Consider the following 27,562-nt stretch of genomic DNA (forward strand, 5'->3'; position numbering starts at 1 on the left):
GTCCCTGTCACCGTCATGTCCCTGTCCTGTCACCATTCCCGTCCTGTCACCATCCCTGTTCCTGTCCTTGTCACGGTCACTGTCCCTGTCCTGTCCCTGTCACTGTCCTTGTCACTGTCCCTGTCCTGTCCCTGTCACCATCCCCGTTCCTGTCACCATTCCTGTCCCTGTCACTGTCCTGTCACTGTCCTGTCACTGTCCTGTCACTGTCACCATCCCTGTCCTGTCCCTGTCACGGTCCCTGTCACTGTCCCTCAGCTGTCACTGTCCCTGTCCCATCGCTGTCACTGTCACCATCCCTGTTCCTGTCACCGTCTTGTCTCTGTCCTGTCCCTGTCACGGTCACTGTCTCTGTCACCATCCCTGTCACCATCCCTGTTCCTGTCACCGTCGTGTCCCTGTCGCTGTCACCATTCCTGTCCCTGTCACCATCCCTGTCCCTGTTGCTGTCCCTGTCGCTGTCCCGTCACTGTCCCATGTCACTGTCCCGCGGCTGTCGCTGTCCCAGTCCCACCGCTGTCCCTGTCCCTGTCCCATCGCTGTCACTGTCCCGCGGCTGTCCCTGTCCCTGTCGCTGTCCCGTCACTGTCCCGTGTCACCGTCCCGCGGCTGTCCCTGTCCCATCGCTGTCACCGTCCCGCGGCGGTGGCGGTGAGCCAGCGCGGTGCCAGCAGCGCCAGGCACAGCCCGAGCGGTGTGACCGCGCCCGCGGGTGACAGTGGCGGTGTCGCTGCGGGCGGGGACAGCGTGGCGAACACGGCGTCCGAGGCGTTCCGGGGCAGGGGCAGGTTACAGATGCTGCCCTCGCAGCAGGACGTGCACACCTGGAAAAACAGGGAATGAGGGAAACACCGCTGCATTCGGGAACAGCTCCTATGTATAACATAACATACAGAATATGTAGGATATACTCGAGATATTTTTATATATTCTATATCTATTTCTACAGTATATATTCTATATATTTCTCATTTTTCTCTGTATTACATTACATTACATACCCATTACATTAACAAAATAAACTTCAATTCTACAATTTTTTATCATTTCTCCCTGTACTGTACTATATAATATAGAGTATATAATATTTTCATATATATTTTTATTTTTAAAAAAAAATTCTCTATATTTGCACCCATTACATTAACAAATTAAACTCCAATTCTATTATTTTCTAGCATTTCTCCCTGTACTGCACTATATAATATATAGTATATAATACTTTCATATATATATATATTTAAAAAAAAATTCTCTATATTTGCACCCATTATATTAACAAAATAAAATCAAATTCTATAATTTTTTATAATTTCTCCCATAATGTACTATATAATATATAGATAACAATAATAATCATCATCATCATCATCATCATCATAATTTATTTCATTTTTCTCTATCTTTGCACCCATTATATTAACAAAATAAACTAAAATTCTATATTTTTTCATAATTTCTCCCCATAATGTACTAAATAATATATATTATTATATATTTATATAATATTAATAATAATAGTAATAAATAATAATAATATTATTAATAATTTTTTCTTTTTTCTCTATATTTGCATCCATTACATTAACAAAACAAACTGGAATTCTATAATTTTTTATTATTTCTCCCCATAATGTACTATATAATATATAGTAAATAATAATAATAATATTAATATTAATAATAATAATTTTTCATTTTTCTCTATCTTTGCACCCATTACATTAACAAAATAAACTAAAGTTCTATATTTTTTCATCATTTCTCCCCATAATGTACTATGTAATATATAGTATTATATATTTATATATTAATAATAATAATAATAAATAGTAATATTCTATATTATATTTATTTTTTCATTTTTCTCTATCTTTGCACCCATTACATTAACAAAATAAAATAAAATTTTATCATTTTTTAGCATTTCTCCCTACAATGTACTATATAATATATAGTATTATATATTTATGTAATATTAATAACAATAATAATTAATAACAGCAACATTATAATTTTTTTTTTCATTTTTCTCCATCTTTGTACCCATTTTATGAACAAAACAAAGTGGAATTCTGTATTTCTGATCATTTCTTCACACCTTGTACTCCTCGTGCCTGATGTAGGTGCAGCCGGTGCTCAGACACTCCTCGAGGGCCACGCAGCGCTTGGTGACAGAGACGCTCTCCCCGCTGGCCTTCATCATGTGCTGGCTGAAGCAGTACCTCGTCCCTAAAAAACATGGAAAATCCTTATTTTCCCAATTCCCTGAGAGTCCAGCAGCAGGAGAAACAGGGAAAAAAAAATCTTGGATTTCTTTCAAATTGTTTTTAAAAAAAAAATGCAAAATTTTGATGTATTTATTGCACATCATGTGCTGGCTGAAGCAGTACCTCGTCCCTAAAATGCCCCCCAAATATGCAGTTCTTTTATCTTTATTCTTATTTTTACTCAATTAGCTATAGGCACGTAAATTATTTTTCTCAGTGACCCAACACCTGTGTGCTGCTTTGTATTCTTCATCCAATCACCTCCTACTACCCAAAAACCTCTGAAAGAAGAAGATGAAGAGGAAAGAAGAAGGACAAGAGATAACACCCTAAACCTTCCATTTTGTCTTCTGTTTTCTAAACCAGCTTAAACTCTGAACTTTAACTTTTTCCACCCAGTGACTTAAGAAAATTCTCTAATCTACACACTTAAACTTTTAGTTTTTCTATTTAACAGTTGTTTTCGTGGTGTTATATGAAATTCAATGTTTTCTTGGATGTCAGAGCCAGGCATCAGAGACAAGGGCACACTCTCTGTGCCTCTGACTCCAGCACTGGGTCCCTGGAAGTGTCCAAGGCCAGGCTGGATGGGCTTGAAGCACTCTGGGATAATGGAATGTGTCCTTGCCCATGGAATGGGATGAGCTTTAATGTCCTTTCCAACCCAAACCAGTCTAGGATTCTAGGAAAGCAACACCAGCCTGATTTCATCCCCAGCTGAGCCAGAGGAAAGCAGGGAAGAGCTCGAAGTCCTCAACCCCATCCACTGCAAGGAGACAGAAAAGGATTAACTCCAGAATCCCACATTCCATATTTCTGGGAATAACAGGGCCCTGGCAGGGACAGGTGGGTTGGGATGGAACCCTGGGATGGGGCTGGTTACCTCTGGGGCAGTAAACATCCGGAGCCCAGCGGTTGCACTCGTAATTATCAGAGGCCTTTTCGCAGGTGAAACACTTAAATCCACGAGGATACGGCGTGGCTGAAAGGAATGGGAAATATGGAGTTAAAAGGGATGGATAATGGAGCTCAAATGGCCCAATTCATCTGGTTCTGTGCTGCTTTTCAGGAGAAAACAGCAACATTTTTTCCTCTTTTGATCCAAATTTCTCCAAATTTTCCTGTCAGTGTCAGCGGGTTGGTTCTGATTTGTAAATCCCCATCCCCCGCTGCAGGAGAGGCACATTGAGGTCCCTGTGGACTCGTTTAACCCAGCCAAAGTGCCCAGTGCTGACTTCAAAGGGAGCTGGGAATGCTCATTCCCTTGGAATCAGGGCTCACATCCAACACCGCGGCTTTATCGGCGCTGATAACAAAATATCAGGTGGATTTAAACACTCTGGGAATTGTCCCAGCGAGGGAAAGAGCTGCTCCTGCTGAAGGCAGGCTCACGGCCCCAAAGGGAACAAAATCACTTGGCTGAACCTTCAGCCTCTGTCCTAATTTATCTCAGGGCTAATTCCTTAATTGCTCTCCTGGCAGCACTTCTGGGGCACTCTCAACCCATCCTCAAGGTGCTGCCACCTTCTCAGAAGCCAAATGGTGAACAGGTCACATTTCTGAGTAAATTAAACCTCTACAGCTCCAAGGGCCATATCTTGACCCTCTCTCCTCATCCCCTCCTCCCCTTGCTCTGGGCCAGATCCTTTTTGGGAACCAGAGGTGAAGCAAGAGTGTTTCATTGCTTGTTTCCTTTTTTTACAGAACGAGAAATCACCCAGGAGCAACTCTGGTGGGGCTGAGGCTGGGACAACACAATAATTAAATTAATCCCTGCACCTCTGACAGGTCACATTTATGATCCAAATCAGGAATTTCATCCTGCTTGCACAGGAATATAAATCTTACAGCCTATGAAGCAGTGAGTTTCTGTGGGAAGAGAAGGCAGGGACAGCTCCCAATCCCTGTTCCCATGGAATTCAGCAAGTTTGTGTCTGATAAAGGGAACAGACTGGTGAGGGTCCAGGGAAGATCTAAAGATGCACAACTCCATTGCTGCAGGAATTGCTGGACTCAAGGCAGGAGCTGTTGGTGCCTCAGCATCTGCCTGTAGCCCCGTGTGTTCTTTAACCCCTTTTGGTCCAGTTTTACACAGAATCATGAGATGGTTTGTGTTGGGAGGGACCTTAGAGCCCATGTCCCATGGGCAGGGACACCTCCCACAAAAAAATTGGGATTTCTTCCACATCAGCTCGGCCCTACGAGAGTGAGAACTGTAGAAACCAGGTCCCTCCCAAAGCAAACAATTCCATGATCCCAGGTAAAACCGGGCTGGAGGCAGAGCCAAAAGCAAACCAACACAGCCGTGGCTCAAGAAGAAGTGGGAAAATTGAAAACTGAAAATATTCCAGCAGCCTCTGAGGACCACGGAAACGATGACTGGAAGTGGCTTTTGGGTTGGGCTCCTGGGAGAATCTGAGTGCAAATCCACGAGCTCAAGGCTCAGGAGGCAAGTGGTGTTTCCCTTGTCCCTGTCCCAGGGCGGAGGTCACTTACTGGAAGGGTGGAGGTAGACGATGTCCTTGGCGGTGAAGTCGCGGCTCCGCGCGGCCGGAGCGCGGCCGGACAGCAGCAGGAGCAGCAGGAGCAGCCCCGGCGGCCAGGCCATGGCCCGGCCAGGCCCTGCTCATGCGGTGGCCGAGAATCCCCACCTGGGCAGAGACACAGAATTCCAGAGTTAACCGGGCTGGAAAAGACCTCCGAGACCATCGAGTACAAGGCAGGACCAACCCCCCCTCGTCACCCACGCCACGGCACTGAGGGCCTCATCCAGGCTTTCCTTAAAAACCTCCAGGGATGGTGACTCCAGCACCTCCCTGGGCAGCCATTCCCATGCCAAATCCCTCTTTCCATGAAGAAATGGCAGAGAGCAGGGATAAGCAGAGCAACCCCACAAGGACCTGGCCACCACCTCGTCCCCACAACCCAACCCCAGAGCCTCCAGCTCCTGTGGTTATTTTGGCATCGACAGCCCTGGAAAAGACTTGGACAAAGGATCTCCCTGGATTTCCAGTGCAGTGGGAAGTTGGCTGGTCCCACAGATTCTGCTGACTCCTCATCTTCTCCTTCCTCCTGACTCCTCCTCGCTGGCTGGGCCCCATCTCCATGATCCTATGGGGTTCCTACTGATTTTACCTTGGCACTTCCTCTTGGGAAAAGCCACCATCCCAAAAAAAGTCACCATTGGATTTACCTCACCCATGCTCCAAAGGGATTTATTCCCTTTATGATGCCATTAATAATCAATTATTTTTCCAATGTCTCTGATTGATGGGAAGTAATTTAAGCAGAACCAATTAACCACTGTGGCCAATACCTCATTAAATACACAGCTCAAATTATTATAAACCCTTAAAAATCATGGAAGTGCCTCAAAAATCAAACAGGACAGGAAAATCCTGAAAAGATGAGGCTGCTGAGCCCGACATGAGCTGATGATTTCCTTTGGAATCCATCCAGAACACACAGGGTTGGGATGAGTTTTTCCACCCTGATCAACCAGGAGATCTGCAACTCTCAGATAACTCCTAAGCAGCTCTGAGTATTTGGTGGTTATTATCCAATAAATTTTATTTTGTTGAGGTTTTTTTTTTTTTTCAGGAAAGAAATGACGGGGTTGGGGATGTCACTCCCAAATGTTTGTCCCACAGCAGAAATCCATCCAGGACCAGCAGCACAAAGGTTGTCATTGTCCCTCCTGTTATCTGCAAACATTTTTTATTAAAACACAGTGAAATCCATAAAAAATCCATAAAAAATATGAGGAAGAAAGATAACACACAACCCAGTGCTTTAAACTTTGTTGCTTTAACCTTATGAAGAGGGAATTTTGGATTTACTCCATAGATCCCTCTCAGCCAGGGGAGAATGAAATCCTGATTAGAAGCAGACAGGAAGCAAAACAAACCTCTCCCAACCATATGGAAGATGAAAGAAGCAGGTCCATGTGGGATCTGGAGGGAGAATTTGGAATTTGGGAATATTTTTTTATCCCAAAAAACACCAGGAAGGTTTTATAAGCCCCACTCTTCATTTCAGTTTTCAGTGAGACCTTCAGGAGCAAAAAATGAGGATTTGATCCTGAGCTACAGCACTAAAAAATGAGGATTCACATCCCAAAAAGAGGAGCTCAACTCCAATTCTCATCAGCAGCCTGTGATTAACAAATTATCAAGGGACAAACAGTTATGGGATCATTAAGGCTGGAAAAGACCTCCAATATCATCAAATCCAACCATTATAGCCATATTACAAGTTAAAATACAGCAAGGTTGAAATAACGTCAGGAATTTCCTCCCAAAGAGACAAGAATTTGTTGGGTTTGCTCATGAGAAGCCCAAAAAGCTTTTTGTTTTTGTAGAGCTGATCAAAGCCTTGCAGATGAGGACGTTGGTTTTCCCAGTGTCCCTTTTGTGGGACTGACCGCTCTCCAAATCTCGTGTGGCAGCACTCAGGCATCAGTTTGGAAAAGTGGCTGTTAGAGCTGCCTGAGAGGGTGTCAGAATTCCTCCAGCTGCTCCCTAAAAATATTCACATCCTTCCTCTTGTAATGGCAAAGATTTTAATTGCCAGCTTCTAATGAGTTGCAAGAAACCATGGACAGAGAGAGAGGATTCACTCCCCCACCTCTGTTTTCTGTTTGAAACAGGTTTAATTACAGGCAGAGAATTACAATTTTGAAATCTTCTGAGTTAGAAAATTGTCCAGAGCAAGGCAAGCAGGGCCAAAATTTTAAACTGTGGAATTTAGGGAAGTAGGAAGTGTTTATTGAGCAAACACCTGCCACCATCATTGTCACCATTTCTCACCATGAACACATTCCGCCTGCTCATTCCATACTCACAGGTAGGGTAAAACCAGGAATTTCCGCAAACATGGAAATACCCTGTGCCAGAAACCCAAATATTTAATACTCCATGAATATTTTGAGTGTGAACACAGGGGTACACATCATTCTGTCTTCTGGGGGGGGCAAATACTCAGTGATGTTTAAGGTAATGATATTTCACAGAGTGGAGTGGCAAAAAAATATTTTGAATTAAAGTAATATTCAACACTTAAGAACTCAATATCCAATAATTATATATTAAATATTCAATTAATTCTGTATTAATTCAGAGTTTAGCACACTCATTTTCTCTGGTGTTACACTCACACATAAAAATAAAACGTAAGGAAGGAGATATAAATATAGATCTACAGATATGGATGCACTGTCTTAAAACCTGCAGACATTTGATAAAAAAATTTGGTTTGGTTCCCAAAATCCTACAAAATTCTAATTTTTTGCAGTGGTGGATTCTCTTCAGGAACCCTACAAGCCCTAAGAAGCTTCACCGAGGGCGTAAAGGGTTTTTCATTCACTCCCAAGCCCCTTTTAGCCCACGACTTTCAGCCAAGACAGCCAAACTTCGTACAAAACTTTTATTTCCAAGAATTATTGGTGGTGTACCAGCTCCCCCAGGGCTAAACCCCTGCTGGCAGAGCAAATACAAGGCATGGGCAAATATTTTTTCCCTCAGAATTCCCCCGGTTCCTCACACGGAGCCGAGCGCTCATCCCAACCTAATGGAAGCTGGCGCGGCCCGCTCGGAACGCGGTGGCGGCGAGGGGACACAGTCACATGGCATTTAGATCATGCAGTCTGTTTGTGAAAGGTCCTGGGCGCTGACACAGAAATCCCCCTTAACTCAATCTTCCCAGCTCCAGTGGCACCTCGGAGGCGGAAAGGCCGTTCCCGTTCCCGCTCCGCAGCGGGATGACTCCAGCCCGCCCTTTGCCCCGCCACGGTGGAAATGAACCATTGGAGGCCCTGAGCTGCAGCCCAGTTACCCGTTTGTCAGGTCTCATTAAGGAGGGGACATCTCATCCTGGTTGGCACCAGCGCTGGGGACAATGGAAGGTCCCAATCCTCCCGGGAAGGGCCAGAGAGGAGGCCGGATATCAGAGCTCTGGTTTTAAAGTGTCGATGGAGGGGACGGTTATTTTTAAGGATGGATTTGTCCCTTCTGTCCTCCTCAAGCTCAGCTGGCTGACCATGATCAAACCCACCAGCTGGGCCAGCTGCAAGTTTGCAGTGAAAACACCATTCCAGGAGGGGAAAAAAAAAGCAGGATAAAAGGAGTCAGACAGCAAATCTTCCCATACAAACCCTCAGCCAAAGCCAGGCAGGAAGGGATTCCTGATTCACAGATATTTCTGTGGTTCTCATGCAAGTATGGAATAGGTTGTGGTGTTCAGGGCCCTCCACCTCGCTCCCATGGGAGATGGAACATTTCCCTGCTCTCCCTGGATTTCCAGCACAGTGGGAATTGCCTGGTTGGTGGGAGGTTGATGATTCTCCCTCACAGAAGGTTGATGATTCTGCTGACACCTCATCTCAACCTTCATCCTCCATCCCCTCCTCGCTGCTTGGGCCTCACCTCCAAGTTCCTACAAGGTTCCAACTAATTTCATCCTCACATTTCCTCTTATCCTTCCCCTTGGAAGGGCCTCCATCTCAGAGCTCCCTAAATCAACTCTTCCTTGAGTGAAATAAGCCAGCAGAAGCCAGGAAAAGTTCCCTCTCAGCAGGCAGGAGACTTTCTGAGCCCTAAAGCAGCGATCACAGCATGGCCAGGCAGCGCCATCTGTGAGAAACCGCCGAGGCCTCAGCACGAGCCGCCCGCTCCCGCGAATTCTGCTGTGCAGGGTCAGCTGGGCCATCCTTCCTCTGCCTTAGGATGATTATTCCTCAGTGGGAAACAAGTCCATGGGAACTCTGAGCAGCCTGACGAGGCTGGAAGAGCTGTTCCTGGAAGCAGAGTCTTCCCTTCTCCAGGAATTCCGCCTCATGCACCTCCCCAGTGTGACTTTTGCAAATAACTCTGCAGATTTTCCTCCTGCCTTTCTTCCAGGTCACACAAAGCTACAGGCTGGACTGTCCATTGCCAAATTTGGAATATTTGGGTTCATTTTCATCCCCTTCCAGCTTCCAAATCGAAGCCCAGCTCTCTGCCTGTGCCATCACTGTCCAAAGACCAATGGGAATGGCGATGGAATGTTTTCCATCTGGCAGCTGTGCCAGATCCCAGGCAACAATCCCAAGGACTATTTGCAACTTCTCCAGCTCTAATTGCCTTTTTCCCCTTCTCCTTTATCCTGCCCAACCTTTTTGTGTCTATTCTATTTATTTCTTTTGGCTCCCACCACACGCGTAAAAAGGTTATGGAAAAAAACCTGGAGTTCTTACGCATTGCCTCCAGATCCAGATTTTTTTTCCACGTGCCATTTAGGGGATTTTATTGTCTGTTTCACCCCAGGAATAGTTAAATGTGCATTTCCCTCCCCATAAAATGGCACATAGTGAAGCTCTTGTATCCAAAGAACCTCTCGGAGCTCTTGCAGAGGGGTTCACTGCCTCTCCTCAATTGCAGTGAGCAAGAGTAATTAAACAATCAAACACAATTAGTGCACTAATTACTCCCAGGAACGTGGCCCATCTAATCGCCTTGCTGCTAATTACAAAGCCTGGAGTTCATTGAGCTAAAAGCCCCGGACCTGGGGAAGTGAAGGGGGGGACAATATGTTCCCTCTCACGCTGCCTTCCCTCGGATGCAATTTAATCTTTCACAGGATGTGATTCCAAGGTTATTTTACAGCCAGCACTTGGCTTCTATTTTCAACCTCAATCACTCATATTTTCAGTCCCACCAGCAAAACTTTCCTCAGGTCCTTCATCTTTTAATGATTTGGGGTAAAATGTCACTTCTATTCATCCTCAGGCTAGTTAGACTTCAGAAAAACACAGGGATGGCATAAATACATTTTAGTGGAATGTCTAAGACACTTAATATTTGGTATTAAGGACAGGGGGGGAAAAAAACCCAAACTTAAAATTTAGGCAGGCCATGATATAAGAAAATGTAATTTCTGCAAATTAATTGTCAAGCTGAGCAGGTGAAATATTCCAAGCTAGACATAATTCATTCCCATTTTACTCCATGAATGTGGTGCAGGGAACACCACTTTTTCCTTCCTTTAAATATTAAATATTAATGAAATATTAATTATTAATATTATTAATATTATTAATATTTATTATTATAGTTAATATTAAATGTCAATTATTAAATATATGGAATATTCAAACCCATGACCATGAACACCTCTGAATCAGCAGGAAAATGGGCATGGATGATGCAACAGATCATTTCAAGACCAATTGCTGGGGTTTTGCGTGGTCAGCAATAGAGGCAGGAAGGGCAGAAAGTCCAGGGGGATGTGGGAGATCAGGATTTTGCTCAGTTTGGGAATTTTGGAAGCCCCTCAGCACACGAGCTGACCTCAATGCATGGAGAGCCCCCAGACAGCCTGGCTCCACAGAGACAGGACAAGGAAACCATGCGTGAGCACAGAAATCCTGGGATTTCCCTGCTAATATGAAGCGAAAACCCTCAGTTACTGAGTTCCAATGGCAAAGGGGAGGAGAACAGCTAAATCATTCTCTAAATAAATATTTGAGTTCACTGGTGGAGCTGAAAGGGCTCCTCTTCCCAAGGCAGGGATGAGATTTCTGTGGATCACACGTTGCCTTCTCCTCAGGAAACTCCTGTGGCAAAAGGAGGAAGGGGCAGGAATTTCAGGACAGGGAGGCTGTGACTACTGGTCCAGAGTTGGTGAAGGGGGCAGGGTGGTGATGTTCTCCTGCAGATAAGCAAAATGAAGTCCCAAGGAACTCACATAATTAAATTTTAATTTAATTGAAATTAAATTTTGCTCCATGTGGAAACAGCAATTGGGATAATCCTGGGCCATCTTTCCTACTTAAACCAAGCAAGAGCATGCCAGTTACTGGGAAAAAGGGAAATAATGCAGTGTGAGAGAATAAAACTCAGCCAAAACAATGCCAAAGAAACAAGGGAAATAAAAATAAAAAAAACAACAACAGGAGAACATGTTCCATGTTTATGACAAGAGCTGGAAAATAATCAAAGCTGCAACCAAGACATGAAACCCATCAGGAAAACGCTTTTCTAGTCCATGTTCCAGCTTGGCAGGTACATGGGAACAGCACTTTTAGCAGAATGAGATGACATTTTAAGGTTAAATATTTATTATGTCAACAACCTTGGAAGCAGGAGGATCCTCAGTATTTTTAAAGGATCAAAGGAACAGTTGCTGAGCCCAAAGTCATCCTGGGTAAACTCCTGGAGCATTTTATTTGTGCTACAGCAAGAAATATTTCACGTAGTAAGAAAATTACAAGGGAGGGTCATTGGGATGATGGGGAAAATAGGTCTCCAAACAATCCCATCATTTTCCAACGGGCAGGACTCTGGCTCTGGCTGTCAGACTGTTCTAGGGATAATTGGGAGGAGACCAAAGCAGAAAACCAAAGCTCCGAACCCTCCTGATTACAAAAATGAATTCTACCCAATTAACCAAGCGTGCTAGGGCCAAATTAAACCCCAGCTTAGTGACATCTCCAAATCTAATTGGTGAAAAGGGCACCTCCAAAAGATATTTTTTTCCTCCCCCCACATTTCCCTGCAATTCTGCATTCAGTATCTTTGAGCCAAAAGTATTGATAAGAAACTGATTAGAGGCTGACATGAAAGAGGGAGTTTGTCCCTCCTGCACCAAACTGTGCTTTAATAAAGCCAGACATCAATCTGCACCATTGTGTCCCCGCTCTCCCGATGCCTCTCCGGCGGGATTTGTGACAGTTCCTCTGGGACATCACCTCGCACATTTACCATGCTAGATTAGGCACCGAGCCACAACCGCCCGAAAACCAGCTCAGAGCAGCGCCACGGCTCAGCCCCGCCACCGTCACCTCGCCCAAATGAGCTTTTATTGTTATGAACCCAGCCAAAATTCCAGCTTTCTCCCCTCTGAGAAGTGTTTTGACCCATCATTGATTGCACCGTTACTATTCCTCGCCTCAATTACGAGATATTAATGAATCCCGCTTTTCCCAATTCCTGCTGTAATACCGTGGTTTGCCCCCAAATAATTTAATACATGCACATAGCAGTTAACGAGCACCATGTGTCACTTTTCCAGCCCTGGACACGCAGGGATGAGGCCATGGAAGGGCTCCCTGCCCCTGGCAGTTCACCCAGAGTTCATCCCATTTTTTATTTCCCGACCCTTTGGCACGACGCACCCGAAATCCAGGGAAGCCACAAAAGGAGAGAACACTTGGGAGGACAACACCTCTGCTCTCCACCTTTCCAAAGAGCACATCTCAAACCAGGCTGGAGAAGATGTCTCATGGAATAACCCTCATGGAAATAATTGGGGATGGCTTGGCCATTCCCAGCTGTACAATTCCGACATCTCCGTAAAATCTAGCGACCAACGACCCTCGTTCAAGGATCCTTTAGATAAGTACCTCGTTCTCATTTTTATCTTGATAAAGTAGCTCGTGTTTGGATAATTTGGATAAATCCAAATTTATCTGAGTTTCTACATCAAAATAAATAAGAGTTTCTTGTTCTGTTTTATTATTTCTGCTGCCACCCTTTGCTCCTTAAGGACCGCAACAGATTCTGTTGTAAATCTCTTTGCAGAAATTGCCATAATTAGTTGTATTTAAAGAGCCAAATTAATCTCATTTTGTATTTTGTGTCCTGGGACACCAAATTTCAAGTATTTTCCTCCAAAAGCTTTGCTCAAAGTTATCCCGCTCCAGTTTTAATGCGTATTTTATTTGGTATAAATTAGAAAAGCTACATATCATTAAATAAGATTAAATAAACCCAAATGAGAACTGACCAATTAATGTACTTTCAGCTGTCTGGTTAATCCATGGAGTAAACAAATCCTTAATTCATGAAGATCTTTATTAGTTTTTCCAGAAAAACAAAACCCAGCAGAACCCAAAACAAACCCTCTGCTCCATAAGAACACTCAGTGTTATTTCAATCCCAAGGCAAATTAATTGCCACTTTTCCTCCCAGAAAAAGCCATTTAATTCCTTTCTTTTTCCAACTTGATGATTAAAAAAAAAGCTAATTAAGAGAAAACTCGTCCCCAGCACGATGGGAAGTTCTAAATCACCATCCCCATTTTAGCCACAGCTCCCAGGATGGTTTCAAACTTCCAACATCACAATGAGGGGTCTCAGTGGATATTCCCAAGATGAAAATTTGGGGTTTCTCCCTGGATTCTATCACGTAAATGTCCTGGAAAGCTGACCAGTGGAGGTGCCTTCCCACAGAAAATTCTTTACCCTTGTGCAGAAAGTCACTCCTTTTTGTTTAAGTCATTACAATTTACAGATGGACAAAATGAATAACCAAATTAATTTTAATTTTAATCCATTATTCTGAAGCTAAAATGAACAATTTTGCTGTACCAAGTTCAGTTTGGAGGAAACCATTTATAAAGTGCATTAACTTTAGAAAACTCCAGGAACATTTCACTCCCCCAGCAGCCATTTCCTTGTAGATTTAATCTTTTCATTCAATTTTTACACAAGTTCGTTGCCCTCCCTGCATTTCGTTTGTAGAGAAACACTGTCAATCAATTTTAATGTGTTAAAATTATTAAATTTATATTAAAATATTATTAAATTATTAAAAATTATTAAATATTAAAGTATGGGCACAATACAATATTATAATGAAAGATCCTGTTATAGCCCACAGTTAAACAGGGAAAATATTGCCGTGATCCATAATTGTCTGCCAGCAGGTCAGAAAGCTGAGACATAAATTTAATTTTTAATAAGAGTAAATAGATAATTAAATATTTATTTAATAAATAAAATAAATCAAGCTGCTCAACAGTTCTGCCAGCAGAGAACCAGGCTCTCATCCTCATAGATTTCACCCCAAAACAAACCTTATAAATTTTAAGCCATGTCAGAAAATATTTTTTTTTTGTGTTGTTTTCTCTGTTATTTTGGTGGGTTTTAGGGGGATTTTTTGTGGTTTATTTTTTAATTTTTTTCATCCAATTGTTGCTCCAACCCACCAGAAATAATTCCCTGGATCTCATGGAATATTTGCTGTGTTTATTCAGAGTTAACTGCAAATAACGCTGTGCCCAGGGATAGGAAAAGTGAATTTCCCTGACACAACAGTGCCTGGATAACAGAAATTTTTCCAAAATAACAACATTTTATTCCCAATAAGCAGAATATTTCTGTTTTGTGGCAGAAAATAATGCTGACATGAATAAAGCTTCCTAAAAATGGTCTCAGATGAAAAGGGGTGGGAAAATAATTGAGGATCTTCCTGGAATGCTCATGAGAGAAATCCCGAGGGTCATGGGGCCATCGCCCAGTGCCCATGGGAATGGAAAACCCTGGTTTGGGTAATACAAAAACGAAAATAACCATAAAAATCAGGGGAGTGAAGCACAAACACACCCAGGAGCTGGGACAAAGAGCTGGACATTGCCTGAGATCAGCAGGGAAAGGGAACAGGAGCTGAGGTGGGAAAGGAATGGGATGTCCGGGATGGGGACAAACCCAAGCGTTTTGAACAATTTTTATGGAATCCCAGACTGGTTTGGGTTGGAAGGGCCTTAAACACCGTCCCACCCCACCCCTGCCATGGCAGGGACAGCTCCCACCATCCCAGGCTGCTCCAGCCCGGCCTTGGACAATTCCAGGGATCCAGGGGCAGCCACAGCTGCTCTGGGAATTCCCAGTTCCCAATCTCCCACCCATCCCTGCCCTCTGGCACTGGGAGCCATTCCCTGGGTCCTGTCCCTCCATCCCTTGTCCCCAGTCCCTCTCCAGCTCTCCTGGAGCCCCTTCAGGCCCTGCAAGCCCCACATCTCTTTCCACCTCACCTCGTAACCAAATGGGGAAAACAGAAGCTTTTTGTGGCACATCAATTAAGACCTAACCCCTCCTTGGTGTTAATTAATCTTTAAACCTCTCCTCATCTGCCCTGCTTCCTGCAAGATGCAAATGTCTCATCTCCTTGGCATTGCCAAGTCCTCTTTCCCAAGGTTTTTTTGGAATATCACCAGGAATTCAGGAGTCTGCCAGCTCAGAGATGTTATCGTCTACGAAGAATCCCTCAAAATCGTGCTCCAACTCATCTGCCTCAACCACTCATCTCCAGAACAGGCTAAAAGCTCTGCTCAGGTGTTTGCTGTTCTTTGTTTACCAGAATCACCTGACCTAAATCATTGCTCCAGGTCAAAATGCCCAAGAAATAAATTAAAAAAAACAAAAAACAAACAGAGTTTGAACAGTTTGGTTTTGTGTTTATAATCCAGGCTTTCTCCTCTATGCAACAGAATTAACAGATGAGCAGGAAAGGTCTCATCCCTCCACAGAGAATTTGGTTCTTCCACACCTGCACACTTTAAATCCTAAAATTTTGCCCAGCCTGGCCATGAAAATTGTTTGCCTCAGAATAGAAAATAATCCATTATTTAAGTGTTTCCTTTATAGTTTTTTTAGTAAATAATAATTTTTAAATACCAAAAGTAAAATAATAAAAATAAAATTCCAAGGCAAAGTTGAACAGGCCTTGGAGCAAGCTGGGATAGTGGAAGGTGCCTGTGGCTGGGGTTGGAATGGGATGAGCTTTAAGATCCCTTCCTAAATTCATGGAAGGCAGCACCTGCAGCCCTTATGGCTACAATTCCCTGATAAATCAGCAGATCCCAGCCCAGGTGGAGGCACCACTCTGGGAGATCAGGTGGATTTTCAGCCCCAAAAGCCACAGAGGGGACAGAGCAGAACCCAGAACATTCCTCCCTGCCTTGCTCATCCTCTGGAACCCCGATCACAGCTGAGAAAAAATCATTTTTCATCTTGAAGCGGAAGAGAAGAAATCAAAAATGTGCTGTACAACCTTCTCCTGTTATGAGAGACTTGCAGATATTTCACATTTTTCATGCATTATCAGGGGCTGGTTTGTGGAGCTCCAAGCCATGCTCTGTGCCAGAGATATGAAGTCATGGAGCTGAAGTTCTGACTCCCTGCCAGCTCGAGCTGTGATATTAAAAGAAGCCAAAATGAGTTTCCTGTGCAAAACTGGGAACAAAAGAGCATTTTTCCAGTGCTGCCCCGAGGGTTCATAGGAATCTCAATGTCCATCTTATCTGCCATCAGCTCCTGCATGGAGCAGAAATCCAGAGTGGGCTCTTCTGGGATGTGTTTAAATCAGGGCAGAGACACAGAGGGATCCTGGCAGGAGCTCTCAGCTCAGCCATTCCCAACGAGCTGCTCCTTTCCCAAACCAGGATGGGGTGGAAGGTGCAGCCTCTGACCACAGCTGGAGACACCATGGGCTCTGTGACCATGGGATGGGTGGGAATGGACCTGTGGATCCTCCCATCCCACCCCTGCCATGGCAGGGACACCTCCCACTGTCCCAGACTGCTCCAGACTGGCCTTAGACTATTCCAGAGATCCAGGGGCACTGCCACAGCTGCTCTGGGAATTCCAGCCCAGCCCCTCACCTCCCTCCCAGTCAGGAATTCCCAATTCCCAATATCCCATCCAGCCCTGCCCTCTGGCACTGGGAGCCATTCCCTGGGTCCTGTCCCTCCATCCCTTGTCCCCAGTCCCTCTCCAGCTCTCCTGGAGCCCCTTCAGGCCCTGCAAGGGGCTCTGAGCTCTCCCTGGATCCTTCCCTTCTCCAGGGGAACATTCCCAGCTCTCCCTGGATCCTTCCCTTCTCCAGGGGAACATTCCCAGCTCTCCCTGGATCCTTCCCTTCTCCAGGGGAACATTCCCAGCTCTCCCTGGATCCTTCCCTTCTCCAGGGGAACATTCCCAGCTCTCCCTGGATCCTTCCCTTCTCCAGGGGAACATTCCCAGCTCTCCCAGCCTGGCTCCAGAGGGGCTCCAGCCTCGGAGCAGCTCCAGGGCCTCCTCTGGACCTGCTCCAGCATCTTCTGATGTTGGACCCAGAGCTGGAGGCAGCTCTGCAGGTGGGGTCTCACCTGAGGGATAATCCAAATTCTCACCCCATCATCTCCAGGATTTGCCCCAGTTCCACCCATGAAGGGCTGGACTCGGGAGATTTCTCTCTCAGCACCAGCAGCCCAAGACCTGGTGATGGTGATGTTTCCTTTAAGCAACCTCAGTGCTTAATTTTACACGTCAGAGACCCAGAACAAAATCAGGAATTGCTGTTCTGTCCAGTCAGATGAGCTGCAGGGATTTTGGATTTGGAAAGAACAAGCTGTTATTAAATTCTCACCCAAAACACACAAAAATAAGGTGAAAAATCCAGCAAATGAACAAAGCTCAGACAGACCTGAGAGCGCTGGGCCAGCCCTGCAGACCCTGCTGACAGCTGCTGGAAGCACATGGAATCATTTCAGGACAGATCACCTTGAAAATAATCCTCCCTCAAGAAAGCTTCTGGTACCTAACAACATAAACCGTGCTCAGAGAAACATGGGAAGGACTGTGAGGAAAAGTCTCCTTGGAAAAGCAATGAGAATATGAATTGTGGAATGGTTTGGATTGGAAAGAATTCTCTAATTCCAACTCTCCTCCATGGATGTTGATCAGGAAGAAAAACTGGAGATAAACACTGGCATCAATGAACACAATTATCAGGAACTTTAAACCAAGCAGGACAAAACTGAAGTCAATGGTTTGGAATTGCTCTCGTTTCCTGAAGATGCAGGATGCAAACCAGCAGGGAGGTGTGGGATCAGCCTCGGGAATGAGGCTCTCAAATCCATCAGAATGTCCTTGGGACCCCAAACACCAGTGTGAATTTGGATGTGCAGTGCACACTTTTCATTCTTCTGTCACCTGAGAGTTTAGCAAACACCAGATTCTTCCCTGCCTCCAAGGAGAGCCACATTTTACCGCAAGTTACCACATTTTAAAAATAAATTACACATAAAGTGCATGCCAAAGCCATGCCCACAACTTGCCCTGTTGGGTAATAAAAGCTCAGTTCCTCTCCTTGACTCTGAGCCAAGAATCCATGGGGAAGATGCTCCGGTGTCCACGAAACTCTGGGAAAATCCCACACTTTTTTATATAAAGATGTACCAACATATTTGTCCCAAGACATTCTTCCGCTCCTGAAAGCCACACAAAAACGTTGCTGCAAGACTTAAAAACCTCTTCCCACAGAGGTTCCAGGTGTTTCATCTTCCCATGAAACATCCCATGGATTGATCCTGGATGTAAGGATAAATGACCCTGGATTGAGACTGGAATTGGAATCATCCCAGCAACAAGTGTGGCTATAATGTTGCTCCTATTTTTGGCACCTTGACATAATTTTCATGTGGCATCAATAGTTCCCTTCATATTTTTGGCAGCCAAGCCAGGAAAATCCCTTCCCAAAACCCCCTCCCAGCCAAGGAATTCAAATGAAAATGGGAAAAAGAAGTGGCAGACGCCCGGAGCTCCACACCTCGCACAGGGACAATTTGGTGCAGGGTCCAAAGCACCCAAACCTGTCCTAATCACCTTGAGCTCATTAATTTACAAAGCTTTGGCCCAACTCTCAGGGCTGGCAGATGATCAAGCTCTTAGTGGATGTGATTCAAACTAATCCACTAAAAGGCACTTAATTCCAGCGAGGAAATCAGGACTTTTCAATTATTAGAAGTGCTAAAAAGTTTTACTGCCAGCAGACTTTCAAGGTGAGGGGAGAAACGACGCCCAGCTCCATCCACGGGGGTTTCCCACCTCAAATCCCACCACCAAATCCCATCCCATGGTTCCCCCAGTCCCCTTTCACTGGAGACAGGGAAAAAAACAACTGGATCCAGCCTGTGGTGTTGCTGATTTTCCCCTTTTTCATCCTTCAGATCCCATTTTCAGTATGGTTTCCTAGGGAAAAGAGGATTTTGTCAAGCTGGACAAAACTTGGATCCATCAGGGAATTTGGCCAGGCTGGAAAGGAAGGGAAGGTTGGGAAGTTAATGAACATTTCGTGATGGGAATGTCCTCCAGCTGCCTCAGCCAAGGAAAACCCTGCACTCCCATCAGTGCCTCTCCAGACACCAAAAAACCCCAAAAATCCAACTGAGAAAAAAAGAAATAGAAGTTTTAAGTTTTTAAGGTATCTAACCATGGAAAAAAAAAATCAAATTATAAACCAGGATAAGACCCAAAGTTGTAAAAAGCAGCTTGCTCAGACATGGGGCTCGTGGTGTCCTTGGAGCCAGGAATGTTGCTGGGAATTTGCTGTTAAACTGGGTCATGCTCAAGATTTTTATTTTAACACTTCCAAAAAGCCAAGGCCTTGAACACCAAACGAAACACCACCAAATGTCATTTCCAGATAAAATATTTTAGTGTATATAAACATCAAAGCAGGTAAATATTCATTCATTTAATAACACTCTTGGTTGCCTTAATTAAAATTTCCTCCAAAAAGCAATTCCACAAACAAAAAAAAACACTCCTGAGGACAAAAACCACTGAAAAACCACCTCTTTCCCTTTTCCCACTTGAATTTTAGCTCTAAACCCAAGGTAGAAGATGTTTAAAACCTCTGTTTTCTGAAAAAAAAAAAATAAATTAAAAAAAAATGGTGACATTAATTTTTAAAACATTGTAAAATGCCCCAAAGATGCTTTGTACCCTGTTAAACATTTAGGCAGTGCATGGCTTGGTAAATACAAGATGAAAATAACTTAATAGCAATGAAAGTTCTATACTTAAACTGCAGCTGGAAAAAACAACTTTAAAACCTTCTCAATCCTTGAAGGCCAACTGACCGATGTAGAGATCTCTGTATTTGTGAACAGGTTTCATAGAATTATATAAAATAGATATTTTAGATGGATGAAATAGATATTTTAGATGTGTTTTTTGTATCTTTTCCTGTGGATGGACACATCACCCAGCAGAGACAGGAGGTAAAATGAGGACGACAAGGCCACTTAACCTTTCCTTGGGACGTGAGGAACTCGCCACAAACCTCTCCTCATTCCTGCCTCCATGGATACCCCAAAACTTCTCCAACAAACAACCATCTTGGACAAAAAAACCTCCACAAAATCCCAGTGGGTATCCCAAGGGTCCAAAGTGGATATTTATGGATGGTTCCCAAGGCTGGATCCCAACCCCGCGCTCACCCGCTCCCGCGCCGCCTTGGATCTTCCCGGAGAGGGCTGGAAGCTCCTTAAGAGCATGGAGACATCTCAAGAGATATTAACTCTTAATATCTGCAGACTGGCATCTGCTTCCCCGGCAGTTTAGCCCCAAATGTACGTCTGGGAAGAAGGAGAGCCCTAAAAGCAGGTGGGATTTCTATGAAATCCAGCCCTGCACTGCTTTGGCTTTAGAATCTTGTTATGTGAACTTGAGAATCTCAGGAAAACAAACTCCCTCTGGTGAAATATTGAAGGTTGGGGAAGGCTGGTCATGCACAAAAACAAAGAGCTCGGTAGATGTCGCGAAAATAAAATGTGCGAAAATAAATTCAACCCCGTTAAATATTTAAAAATACATAATAACAATAATAAATTTATATAAAACCACAGGAATATGTTAAAAAAAATCTTAAAAAAATTATATTTATATAATTTATAAATTATATATATTTATATATAAAAATATATTATATATTATATAGAAAATATATATTATATATATTATATATTATAATTATATATTATATATTATATATATTATATATATAAATATATAAATTCTATATTCTATATTCTATATTCTATATTCTATATTCTATATATTATTATATATTATATATAATAATATCCATTATATATAATAGATATATTATTATATATAATATATTTTTATATATTTATAAATTTATATAATTTATTAATATAAATTTATATTCAAATAATATATTTAGATCACCACATATCTTATATTTAGATATATTTATACATATTTTATATTTAGATTTACCACAAGTGGGGTCACTCAAAAAAAAAATCATTTATACAAATACACAAATCAACTGTAAATAAACAGCACGTGCACAGCCCCTATTAAATCAATATTTGGGATGTGGAATTAAAGTGCTGCCCCTTGGGATTGTGGCCAGGAGAGCCCACGAGACCCCATGAGTTGAGCAGCAGATGCACAGAGCGAGGTCTTGAGATGCTCATCAAGGGCTCCCATTCTTCTGGGGACAAGAGCCATTGTTCCCTGTCCCACCAGGGCTCTTTGGGACCACTGCTGATGCACATCTGCCCAAATTTATTTTATTAACAAATTTTAATAGGTGTTTTTTTAAGTTTGGTTTTGTTTTTTTTTTGTAAGTGTTTTATTCAATCCCTCAAAAATAACATCTGAAGAGTAATCTGGTGGAATTTGCTTCGTTTATTCAAAAATTGTGTTAGTTGGTGTGAAAAACAACAAAATTCTGTTGTTTTGTTGTAAAACAAAAAGAAAATTGTGAAACAACAAATAAATTAAAATCTGCAGGAGCTGGAAAAGAGAAATCTGGGGGTTTAATGAAGAATATTTCATTTCAATATTAGTTCAATATTTCTTCTCTTTCCTACCAACCTCATTTTTAGGTGAATTTGTGGCATATATTTATAGCATAACTCCACCTTCTCTTCCAGACACAAAATATTTACATTATAAATCCACCCTGCAGCTGATTAAACTCCAAAAAGGAGCTTGTCAAGCCCTTCCCTTCTCCAGCCAGACACAAAAATTCCTGATTTCCATAACGGGAATTTCAAGGCACAAAAGGACAATGAGCTGAAATCACCCCAACTGCACTCCAGGAGCAGAGCTGGAAAACACTGGACTCACCCTGTGAGGTGATTCCAGCTGGGAATCTCTGCCTGGATAAAGGAGAGATAACAGTGAAAGGGAATGGGGGCTGGAGTTTAAAAATTACAACTGTCTGGGGAGGAGAATGTAAATCAGTAAGTAAATGAATAAATAAATTAATTAAGAGCAGCAGGTGAGGAAATTTCCTGAGAAAAGATATTTTTGAGGATTTTTTTTTAAATTAATTTTAGTGTTTTTTAAATTTTAATTTTAATTTTAATTTTAATTTTAATTTTAATTTTTTAAAATTTAATTTAGTTTAAATTTTTTAAACCCCACATTTAATAAGCTCAAAATTAGGCAAGATTAGGAGTGTGAAGCATTTCTGGATATAAACCAGTAGGAAAACCCTCTCCTTCCATGACTTCCACTTCTCCAGAGTCATTTTATTCCCTGCACTGTGAACCAATCCCAAATCCCAATAATTTCCTCTGTTAATCTGATTTTATACTGTTTTTTTTTTAAGCACAGCACATCCCTTAGCAGGGCAACTCCCTCCATGGGACAAACCCCAGGAATTCTGCGACCTGCCTGGTGCTGAAACATTTCCCTTCCCATTTTTCCAGCCAAATCCCTTTCAGTATCCACAGGGATCATCCCACAGCGAGCCAGGCACCTGCCTGAGAGTCGTAATTCGTCTGCACAGCAGCTCAGGAGATGAAAGCAGAAACACACAAAAGCTTGGGGTTGACTGATAGGAAATAATTGCAGGCAGAATTCCAAGAGAGGAATTTATGTAATTCTATTAAAGGCACTTGTAGAGGAAGAGAATGAAAAAAAAAAACCCTCCTCAAATTAAAATAGAACTCACCAAGAATTTGATAAAATACAGGAATAATTGGCATTAAACAAACAAAAGACATAAAAGGAAAACATGATAAAATTTTAATTATAATTGAGGTAATTCCTCTCATCTTTTCCTATCACATTTAGGAGGTCATGTAGAATATTTAGCAGTTTATAAAGAATATTTAGCAGTTTATATAGAATATTTATCAATTTATATAGAGTATTTAGATATTTATATAGCATATTTAACTTTTCCTATCACATTTAGCAGTTTATATAGAATATTCAGCAACTTATAGAGAACAGCCAGCTATTTATATAAAATTAGGAAGCCCTTGGAAGACCTTACTTGGGAATACACACCGACGGAGCAGCAGGAGAGATATTTTTATGTCATCATCCCAAATCCATCCCAACTTTGAGGCTTCCACGAAGGATTTCCTGAGAATTCCTGAGAAGCCAATTCCTGGGAGGGGGTGCAGCTCCTGCTGAGTGCATCTGCAGCATCCTTTGGGAGACAGCCCCGGTCTTAACTCCCTGCCCTGGCACTGCTGGCAGCCCGATAAATGGGAATATTGTGGATTCACAGGGAATCACTGGAGAAGGAGCTGGACCGAGGATCACGTAGGCACAACTGGGCAATGAACAAATGGCCTTTTATATTGAATTTTTCCCCATTTTAACACGTGCCAAGGGATAAACCGTGGGTTTATTGGGTGTGCAGATGTCCAAAATAGATATTTATAGGGTTAACAATTATTTATTGTTGGTGGGGAAGGAGTCCTGCCTCCAGACACACATTTCTGCTGCCAACCCCATAAAATTTCCACAGCAGATTTATAAAAACTCAAGCAGGGACAACAAAATGGACGGGGACGAGCCCAAATAGCTGCCCTGATGGAAAACGATGATTATTTCTGGGAACATATGGCCACGGAGGGATAAGGACTCTGCTCCTCTCTGAGTAGGTCACACCACACCACAAAGAACACAGAAAACCCGCCAGGGGAAAAATGGGTTTAGGACAGGAAAAGAAAATCAGGAATTATTCACTTTGTAGGTAAAAAAGATGGATTTCCAGCAAGTCTTGTCATTCAAACTACAAAAAAACCCCACGGAATTCAAAACAATTTTAAAAAAAGTGGTGGTATAATCTTGGGATTTATTTGTACTTTTGCTCTTCCTCTCCCATTGCACCACAAGGAGGGATTGTCTGAGGTAAAAATTTCTCCAGAGTGGCAAAGAGCCACCAGAAATTCTACCTTGCCACCTCCTTTTTTGTGTTCCCAGCAAGCCAAGATCTCTTTCCAAAGGCAGATCCCAATCAGCGCTGCAGCCACGACACCTTTCACCCAGGGCCCACGTCAGCCGCCCCAGGGCTGAAATAACAGTTTGTTTTCGAGCTAAATGAGTTCATTTTCACTAAATAGGTCTCACCGAGTCAGTCTCATGGAGCCAGACCATCAGCAGCCACCTCCACCTCTCCCCAGAGTTCTCCAAGGCCCTCGGATCGCTTGACCCCAAGGACTCACTCTGCCCACTCCATCACATCAACCTGACATGAGGACAACACAGGGCAGGAGGAGGAGGGGGGTCAGAACTTCCTGCCCTCAGGTCCTAAAAGTCATCCTGAGGGATGTCCAGCATTTATTTCTTGTGCTCCTTAAATCCCTTTATTCATCCAGGCCGTGAGAAACTGGATTGATCAACAAATCATGGGATGCAACTTGGGTTTCCATTGGAAAACCCCAACCCTGCTGATGGGCAGAGCTGAAAGCAAATAATTTATTCCATTTCCAAGCTCCCTTGTAACTTATCCTCTACTTTTACACCAGAGAGTGGCAGGAAATCAGCCTCGAGATCAGACACGCGAGCGCCAAATAATGGAACTGGCGGATCGCTGACGCATAAATCAAGTTTTAGATTTACAGGGAACAAGTCCCCCACTGTAACCCGGCCAGGAGGACTTTTCAGATGTTTTTATGTCAGCACTGGCCTAAAAAAAAAAATCCAGTGGGAATAGGAAGAGTTGGATTCCCTCCCTGCTGGCACCTCCTGGGGCCGTAGGGAGGCAGCGGGGTTAGACCCAAGGGCAAGCCTGGTTAAACCCTGTCCTTGCTGCTTGCATAACTAATGAGTGGATGCTGGGATTCGTTTTATCCCAGCAGCCCTAATGAGCTAAATCATTTTGAGATCATTTGTCTCACCGAGGATTTGTTTTTAGCTCGTTCCGCCGCTGAGAAAACACGGATCTGGTGGAGAAACCCCATCCCCACGCCTCGTCCCTCGCAGAGCTGGACCCTGCAAGCTCGGCACTGAGCACAATCAAGCAAAAATGGAAAATTTCGTATTTTCCTGTGCTGCTTGCAGCACTAGTTGCAGAGGGAATGCCAACAGTGAGTTTCCACAGCAGGAAAATAATGCACAGCTCTGAAATCCGCTGGATTCCGCGAGGCTGGAGAGGGATGCGGAGCCAGCCTGACCCCCTGACACCACCAGCAGCTCTGAGCCAGCCTGGTCCTCCCATCTCGGTGCAAAACAGCTTTTCCACAGCATTAAAAACAGGGATAAATCCAGCAGAGGTTGTTCTAAAGGTGTGTTAATGGTCACACTGCGGATTTCCACCCTCTTCCCACCAGGATCACTGTGCTTTACAACAATTCCCACAGAACGAGCTCTCTGAAGCAACAGAATAATTATTTTTTATATAGAAAATACATTTATTGTGCCAGCTCTGCCCACTGGAAGTTCCCAATCCATCAGCCCAGGGGCTGGTGTGGCCTTAAAATGAATCTTGATTTTAAAAAAATTAACCACAGCCTGGAATCCTGACACTGGAAAAATCAACCAACGTGGATTACAAACGATGGATATTCCGGCAGGGACTCCCACAATTTGGGCAGGTTTTCACACCTATCCATGCCCATTGCCAAGTAAAAATTCCCCAAATACAGGAGAAATTATGTGGCTATGGAAAAGAATTGTTCAGCTCATTGTACTGGCAAGTGATGTTTAAGAATTGAATTTAATAATTATCAAGAAATTGATAATGTTCTCTCCATTTTAGCAGGAAAGAGCACACACACTGGCTACAACTGGAATCACAATTATTTATCTATGAAATCAATTTAATTTTTAATTGAATTTAGTCCAAAACTCGGCTGGATGGGGCTTGGAGCAACCAGTGGAAGGCGTCCCTGCCCACAGCAGGGATTGGAATGGGATGAACTTTAAGATCCTTTCCAACCAAAATATTCCATGATTTTTTTAGAGAGCAGCGTTTTTTAATTAACAGGAAAGAATAGCAGGAAGCTCTTTAGCAGCAGCACCGTGATTCTCTTTTACCCGCAACAAATATAATTATTCCCTTTGCTTCCATTCGGAAAACAACTTGTGAAGAGCCCCATTTTCATAGAGAGGCTCTCAAAAAAAATAAAATAAAAAATTAAAAATAATGATAATCACAGTCCCAGTCTCCTGCCAAACCCCAGAGCCCCGCTGGGGAGCGGGGCAGGACCAGCCCCGGGAGCGCCTCCATCGCCTCTCCGGAGCCAAAAACACCAGCAGAGCCCTCTCCGGCGGCTGTGACCCCCCAAAAAATGGGAATTTGGTGGGAGAAGGGGGTGTTTGGAAGGGAAGGGCGGCTTCCAAAGGCGAAAATCCCTCCAGCTCCCCCCGGGGCTCATCCCGCCGCAAACTTGGAGCCGCTTCTGCTCCTGGAGCGGAGCGAGGAGCGCCCAAATCCAGCTGGAATCGCCGAGCCAGGGCTGGAGGCAGGAAAAATGGACATTTTCCCTTTAACCCCACACAGGCACGGGTTTGTTTTGCTAAGCACGTGTCAACCCGAGTGACTTCCCGACTTAAAAATAATCGCTTTTTTTCGCTGTAGCGACAGGGAAAACAATGGGGGAAACAATGGGGGAAACAATGAGGAAAAGTGGTAGAAAGAAGGCATTTGGGAGTTTAAACAGAGACAGGGACGCACCTTTGCCGCAAGGATTTTCCAGCCGCTGGTTCAGGGATTTTCCATCGTTCCCTCGGCGGCCGGGGCAGCCCGGGAGCCGGGAATGCGGGATCCGGGAATGCGGGATCCGGGGATGCGGGATCCGGGGATGCGGGATCCGGGGATGCGGGATCCGGGAATGCGGGAGCCGGGAATGCTGGAGCCGGGAATGCTGGAGCCGGGAATGCGTGATCCAGGGATGCCGGATCCAGGGATGTGGGATCCGGGAATGCGGGATCCAGGGATGCGGGAGCGGGCTGGGATCGCCTCCCTGCCGGGTCCGGCTCATGGAGTGCCCGCTCTGCTCTGCTGGGAAGGAGAGATTAGGATCTCCGGCGGGCAGGGAATTGTGCTGAGCTCCAGCTTTCCTTCGTGCTTCATTAAAAACGAGGTGCTGCGTTATTCCGGGCTGGGATGGACAGATCAAACAATCGGTTATCCTGCTCCTCTTCGTTCCGGGAGCGGGGTTGGAAAAAAATAACTATAGATAGCAAAGGATGAGTTCAAAAGCACAGGGAATTAGCAGCCGTGAAGGAGAGGAATCCGGCGAGCCGGGAGTGACACAAACATTCCAGCCCCAAAACGGGATTACCTTATTCCCGTTTTTCCGCTCTGCGGGGCTGATGCTGCTGCTCTTCCCGAGGGTCAGCGGAGAGCGAATTCCAGCTCCCTGCTCCAGCCGGGAGCGTCTCCCCGGCGCTGAATCACCGGCTGATCCCAGCACAGGCTTCCAGGAAAGCTTTATCCAAGCAAAACTCCGGCTGCGAGGCTGCGGGGTTTCATCTCGTGCCA

The 27,562-nt window shown here is 43.9% G+C and overlaps 1 protein-coding gene across 1 annotated transcript; it reads right to left on the minus strand.

Moving 5' to 3' along the window:
* Nucleotides 1–624: 624 nt before the first annotated feature.
* On the minus strand, nt 625–23,234 carry LYPD6 (LY6/PLAUR domain containing 6). Its single transcript, XM_005519584.2, has 5 exons — nt 23,117–23,234; nt 4,767–4,921; nt 3,154–3,252; nt 2,102–2,232; nt 625–824 (listed from the first exon to the last, which is right to left on the minus strand). The coding sequence occupies exons 2-5, from the start codon at nt 4,876–4,878 to the stop codon at nt 630–632; spliced, it is 537 nt and encodes a 178-aa protein (XP_005519641.1). The 5' UTR covers nt 4,879–4,921; nt 23,117–23,234; the 3' UTR covers nt 625–629.
* Nucleotides 23,235–27,562: the final 4,328 nt, after the last annotated feature.

This window comes from Pseudopodoces humilis, chromosome 8 (genome assembly GCF_049639895.1).
Source record: "Pseudopodoces humilis isolate 2021_Gansu_Grassland_sample_001 chromosome 8, ASM4963989v1, whole genome shotgun sequence".
Taxonomy (NCBI): Eukaryota; Metazoa; Chordata; class Aves; order Passeriformes; family Paridae; genus Pseudopodoces; species Pseudopodoces humilis.

Coding starts and splice junctions, on each gene's coding strand:
- LYPD6 (XM_005519584.2), bottom strand. CDS start 4,878: ATGGCCTGGCCGCCGGGGCTGCTCCTGCTGCTCCTGCTGCTGTCCGGC. Junction 2,233..3,153: donor GGATGTTTACTGCCCCAGAG/GTAACCAGCCCC, acceptor CATGTTTTTTAG/GGACGAGGTACTGCTTCAGC. Junction 825..2,101: donor TCAGGCACGAGGAGTACAAG/GTGTGAAGAAAT, acceptor CTGTTTTTCCAG/GTGTGCACGTCCTGCTGCGA.